The sequence below is a fragment of the Halichoerus grypus genome, chromosome 1 (assembly GCF_964656455.1).
Source record: "Halichoerus grypus chromosome 1, mHalGry1.hap1.1, whole genome shotgun sequence".
In the NCBI taxonomy this organism is placed as follows: Eukaryota; Metazoa; Chordata; class Mammalia; order Carnivora; family Phocidae; genus Halichoerus; species Halichoerus grypus.
In genome coordinates, this window is record NC_135712.1 from 200705630 (window position 1) to 200712060 (window position 6431).

The following is a 6431-nucleotide window of genomic DNA, read 5'->3' on the forward strand; positions in this document are numbered from 1 at the left end:
CTCAGGCCCGCCGCGCTAGGAGCCGCTGTTTCCGCCGCGCGCGCCCCCTGCGCGGACCGGTCCACCTGCCACCGTGAGAGGCGCGGCGCGGGCGGGCCCATGGCATCCGCACCTGGCGGCTCCCTGGGCCTCCTGCTCTGGCTCCTGCTCCTCCAGCCCCCGCTGGATGCGGCGCAGGGCGCGTCCGCGAGGTCCCCACCCTCCCCGGCGCCCACCTCCCCGCCGTCGTCGTCGTCGTCGGGGGCGGCCGTGAGGGCCCCGGCGCGAGCCTGGGGAGGGTTGAGGGACCGTCTGCGACCCCCGGGCCCCAAGAGGCTGCCGTACTCTCCCAGTTGGTGGAACTGATCCCAGGTGACGCCTGGTGTTGGGAGCCCCGCAGGGGGCTGAGGCCCGTGAGTGGGAGCCGGTGCTCCCCCCGGGGAGTCTGGAGGAGTCAGGGGTCTCCCCCTCCCCCGCCCCAAGGGTCTGAGGAATGCAGCCCCACTTGTGGAGTCTGAGCGGGACGCCATGTGGCCTTGGAGGTCTGCGGGTACAGGGCCTAGGGACTCGGCAGCACTGCCCTGGAGTCTTAGAGGCCGAGGCCTTCCCCCCCCACCCCCGTCCGAGGGGCATCTGGTGCTCCCCTGGGAAGCCCGGACTCTCTTTCTTTGAGGTTCTTCCTCCCACGCTGTTCTCACCCCAGGGTGTGGCCAAGTAGTTGCGAAAATCTTGGGAGGCAAGGAGGCCAAAGAGGGGAAGTGGCCTTGGCAGGTGAGCGTGAGGATCAACGAGAATCACGTGTGCGGAGGCTCCCTCGTCACACAGCAGTGGGTGCTGACTGCAGGCCACTGTATTTTAAGGTGAGGAGTGACAAGTAGAGACAGAGTTCTGAAGCCGGCCCTGCTCTCCTCAAATACCCATTAGGTTCTGTTGCCCTAGCAACTTGATAAAACCCAAACCCAGCCCAACCCAGGCGAGGTGCGCACCCTCGAGAAACGGGCCGGGTTGGGCACTGTCCATCTCGTTACTAGGAATACTAATTTGGTGAACAAAACCGATCGTTTGGATGAGCATACCAATGTCGAGAGGCGTTAAGGAGGGCTGTTTGGTGATAGGGCGGTAGAAAGAGTGGTGAGGGACGTTGGGGCCAGGCTGGGAAGCATCTGCAATGTGTGGAAGAGGTCTCTATGAGGGCCATGTCCTCTCTCCCACAGCCGATTCCACTACAGTGTCAAGATGGAAGATCGCAGTGTCTATAAAGAAATCGCCAGTGTTGTGATCCCCGTCCGAAACATCATCATCCACCCTCAGCTCTCAGTAGTCAGAACCGTTAAAAAGGACCTTGCCCTTCTCCGGCTCCTCTACCCCGTAAACTTCACCGTGACCATCCAGCCTGTATGCATCCCTCAGAAGACTTTCCGGGTGGAAGCTGGGACCACGTGCTGGGTGACCGGATGGGGCAGAAAAGAAGAATATGGTGAGACTGTGAGTCGGGTAGCATACCCAGGAAGAGGGAGGCAGCCCAACCCTGAAGTAGGTGAAAAGGCTATAGAGAGGGACAGGGAGGAGGACTGCCTGGCAGAGGGGGAAAGAGGGGGTGCAGTTTAGCAGCAGCCAGAGTAATGGCTCCTGATTGGCTTGAGCCTAGAAATTGGTAGAGGTCTTTTGTTGCAGCACAAATATTTCATGGTAGCCGTTTAAAGAAAGGCACGGGTCCTGGGGACTGGAGCTGCTCTCAGGAGAAGAGACACCTGGGTGAAGTCTCTTTCTGTAAATTTGTGAGGGACCATGCCTGTCTGGTGTGGGGGTATTTTTAGGTTCCCTGGGGACGGAGCCAAAGGCTTTGGAGTTCTCTCCAGGGTGGATTTCTGCTCAGCAGGTGATGAGTTGTCTGCCCGTCAGAGCTGTCCGTCTCTGAAAGTACGGGCCTTGCTTGTCAGGGAGCTTCCTGTGCTTTTAGGTATAGGCAGAGCCAGGTCTCTGTTGCTGAGGCTGGAGGGCCTCCTATCTCTGGGAAGAGGCTGGGTTGGTAACCCTGGGGCACTACCACTTCGAGAGTCCATGATCCTGCTCAAAAGTAAAGACACTTTACTGATGCACAGGATCCCTGTCACTATTACTGTTGATACTCAGAGTAACAGATGCTTGATTATCATTTCTCAGGCTGGTGAGGCCTTGCCCTCTTCCCGTCCAGATTGGCTCTTCTTTATGCTGTCTTGATCTTATTAGTTCTTACCTCCTTTTCTCCCCCTGTCTGCTTTGAGCCTCCGTTTCCTCCGGTGTCAAAGGGGGACAATACCCACTGCCCTGCTTTTTTCAAAGGGGATTCTAGGTGCTGAGGGGCTTACTGTCCACCTGGGCACAACCACCCACTGCTGAGTTTCTTCCCGTGTAGGCGGCGACCCCATTACAGCTGTTCTCCATGAGGTCGACCAAGACATCATGCACCATGAAATGTGTAATACGATGATTCAGAAAGCCATAACAACAAAGAAGAGTGTAGTACTGGAGGGATGCTCTGTGGCTATAAAGAAGCTGGGAAGGATTCTTGTCAGGTAACTTCATGGACCCTTTTCCACCTCCACATTGAGGATGTCCCTCCCAGCCTTCCTCATTCCCAAGTGCCAGGGCCTGCGTGGTCTGCCACATCCTCCTTTCCCTCCTGAGTGAAGGAGATTCATGGGGAGAACCCCCCGTGGCTCCCCGGAGCTGGCCTGGCTTGCTCCTTGCTGCCTGGGGGCCCTGCCAAGGTGTGGGCAAGTTGGGGGCGGGTAGTCCTAACACTCTACGTTCCTTGAATTGAGTTCCCCCTATGTGGCACTTCCTATGTGAGCCAGTGGGAGCATTTACCCCCATGAGCTCTGTTAATCCCCGTCATAAGCCTGCCACATAGACATCATACCTGTCACGCAGACGAGGGGAGGTCCAAAGGTGCTGGCTCAGGGACCCCTGTGCGTGCCTCCCGGGCCCGCTGTCTTCCTCCTGCTCCGAGTGCCTTCTGGAGGAGGGGGCGCTGGAGCTGGGTCTCAGAGGATGAGTATTTGGATTTCTTGGAAAGAGGAGAACAGCGCTGTAGGGAGAGGGAGCAGCACGGACAGCGGCTCTGAGGTCCTAGGGAACTTGTCACGTGTAGGGCCTGTCTTCCAGGTCTGGAGCAATGAGGTGGCCAGGGAAGAGGGCTGCAGTTGGAATCCGTGTGGCTTGGAGCGCTGGGCCAAGTTTCTCGACGCCATCCGGGCAGGACTGTAGGCTAGGTGTTTGTCTCCATCATCTAGGCGATGATGCGGGGTCCCGAGCAGGACCCGGGGCGGTGAGGGGGTGAAGGAGGTGTGTCTGAGGTTGAGTCATGAGTTCTAGGTGACTGCCTGCTGGGAGGGTGGGGGCGAGGGAGAGGTTAGGAGGGCTCTCTGTTTCTGTCTGAGCTGGCTGGTGGGGGCGGGGCACCAGAGCAGGTCTGGGAGATGGGGTGTATGTGGGATGTCTGGGAGTGGAGCGTCAAATATGGAGGGAGCTGGCTATATGGGTTAGGAGTTCTAGAGAAACTTTAAACTAGATGTATGGATTTAGGGGACTCTCACGCAGAGGTGATATTCAAAGTGTTTAACAGCCACTATGGTTTGGGAAATGACCAGTCATAATATCCTCCCAAGGATATTAAAGTTTTCCCATTAACTTTTCTTTCTTTTTTTTTTAAGATTTTATTTTTAAGTATTCTCTATACCCAGTGTGGGGTGCAAACTTACAACCCCGAGATCACGGTTGATCCAGCCAGCTGTCCCTTCCCATTAACTTTTCAATTCTCAGTTCTCATATTCACAGAAAAGTGGCCCTGGTAGGTCCCCAGGGAAGGTCCCCATGTGCCTGACTGCCCAGCGCCTTATGCTGCAGTCAGCCTGCTCTGACATGGATGGCCTTCCATTTCTGCGTTTGTTTCTTTCTCTTTCTCCAGGGAGACTCTGGGGGCCCTCTGGTCTGTAAATTTAAGGACACGTGGGTCCAGGTGGGAATCGTGCGCTGGGGCACTGGCTGTGGTCGTGGAGATGTGCCTGGAGTTTATACAGATATTGCTTGCTATGCTGAGTGGATACTTGACGTGATCAACCAGGCTGCCTCTTTGTGTCCGGTGGTGTTCCTCATCCCACTTCTGTGTCTGCTGCTGCCCCTGGGCATCCTGGTGGCCCCGTGATCACCCCGGCCCTCCCCCCTCCTGTTTCCGGGTCTCGCACTGGGCCTCTCCTCCGACCTCCCCCTCCTACTCGATGCCCTTTCCTCCAATCCTGCTTGGCGCCCACTGAGCCTGTAGAGAGCCCCACAGTAGAAAGTGGCAGCAAGGCTGGAGCCCCGAAAGTGTCCCAGCCTGCTGCTGTCCCGGTCACCTGCGTCGGCCACACCCACGACCTTGGCTGTGGCCTGCCTGCCCCGGAGGAGGGGGGCCAAGCATCCCAGCCTGAGAGCCAGCCGACCTGCCAGGTGGAGCCCGGTGCTTCCTTGCCATCTTGGAGAGCCTCTACCAGAGAAGACACCTCATGAGCGGTGAGGCAGCCTTGGACCTGGCTGTGGTCTCAGGCTGTCACCTGAGACTGTGTTGAAGCGGGCAGCTTGCAGATTGTGCAGAGAGAGGGAGGAGGCGTCACCATGTCCCTGCTGAGGCGTGAGGCCTGGGCTTTCCACATCTGACCGGGCTGTCTGGGGCTGGGAGACGTTTCCCCTGCCCCCAGCGCGGATCCAGCCGTGCGTGGCCAGCCTGGGGCACACAGGCCCTCCTGGGGCAGCCCCGTGATGGGGCCCCCTTCCTCAGTCCCTAGTGGCCCCATCCAGGCTCACCCCGAGGTGTGCGGAGGCTTTAAGGAGTGCGGAGATCTCAGGTGTCAACTGAATAAATGTTTGGATTGTCACTTGTGTGTTCTGTCTCTCTCCTGGTCTGGGGTGTGGGGACACTGAGGGGACGTTATCTCACATTTAACTTAGGAATGTGTTCATGATGCTTTTTAAACTCTAGAGTGAGAGGGGAGGCCCTCATCTACTCTGATACGAGTCCGACAGATGGTCTTAGCACTTGGGTCCCGCTGCTGTGCCCCTCACGGCCACCAGCATCTCCGCAGGGAGCTTCGTAGCTGAGTTTGCTGGCCATTGCATCTGGGGAGGAGGACGTGAGAGAGAGTGGACGCAAGAGAGAGGTCAGGGCAGTGCCCGTGAACTGCAGCCCCTACTTTCTGCTTTGAGCACCAGATTGCCTTGGCCTGGCTCTGAAGAACACGGGGCTGAGGCTCGGGGAGAGGACGGGCTGAGCGCTCACCGTGTCTGTGCTGGCTCATTCCCCTCATTCTCCTGCGGTCCCAGAGTAGCTGTCTGTCACGATGCGGAGCATTTACCCCACTGCTCCCGATTTCCTTCCCTGTTCTTGAAACTTTGAGGTTACTTTCTTTTAGCAGGGGATTAGTGCCTTTTGCATGTGAGAAGAAAGAGCCTGGGAATATTTAGGTGAATAAAGAAGTGGACTGGGGTCAGGATCCATAACTGTCACCTCTGACACCATTCATCCCCTTCCTTCTGGATATATACCCAGTCAGAATAAATACTGTATTTCCAAGTCCCATACATCTAAGTGTGGCACTAATTCTGGCCAATAAAATATAAACTGAAATGTTGGGTGTGAATTTGGGGAAATATCCTTAATGGAGGACAAGCCCTTCTTCAGATCTCTTTCTTCTCTCCTGGCTGGAATGTGTACATGGTGACCGGAGCTTGAGCACTGATCTTGGGACACAAGGAACATGCTAAAGGTATGGAGCAGGAATTTAGAAGGAACTTGGCTCCTTGGAATTTGTAGGGCTGCAATCATAGCTCTTCATGCAACAGAGGAAGAAACTCTTTTTAATTAAGCCATTGTCATCTTCTGTCTTAGTTACTTATAGAAAAACCTCATTCTAACCAATTCAGTGGGTATCATGTGGAGCTTTATTTCTGGATTGTTATATGAATATAAGTTTTTAAACTCATTTATTTAGACTAATTTTTATTTTTTTTTAGGGAGGGGGCGAGGGGCAGAGGGAGAGGGAGAGAGAGAATCTTAAGCAGATTCCCTGCTGAATGCAGAGCCCAGTGCTGGGTTCCATCTCAGGACCCTGAGATCATAACCTGAGCTGAAATTGAGAGTCGGACACTTAACCAACTGAGCCACCCAGGTGCCCCTAGACTAAATTCTTTTTAATTCCCACTTCACTATACACCATTGCTTCCTTTTCTATTCATTTTTAAAAATTGATAAAGTTAAAAGCTTATGTTGATGAACGACTGTTCTTTCTTAATGCATTTCTGTATTATTATTTTCTTTATTGGGGTGTAATTTATATATAGTAAAATGTACACATGGCAATATACAATTTTATGAGTTTTAATAGAGGTATACCCCATGCTGCCATCTCCAAATCATGATCGAAAATATTTGCATA

At 54.7% G+C, this 6431-nt stretch overlaps 1 protein-coding gene across 1 annotated transcript; it reads left to right on the plus strand.

Moving 5' to 3' along the window:
* Positions 1–507: 507 nt before the first annotated feature.
* Positions 508–4874, plus strand: LOC118545446 (serine protease 42-like). Its single transcript, XM_036107687.2, is given in 6 exon segments — positions 508–529; positions 653–839; positions 1194–1456; positions 2375–2482; positions 2485–2534; positions 3929–4874. Coding segments are annotated over 6 exon segments (867 nt in total). The 3' UTR covers positions 4166–4874.
* The last annotated feature ends 1557 nt before the right edge of the window (positions 4875–6431 follow it).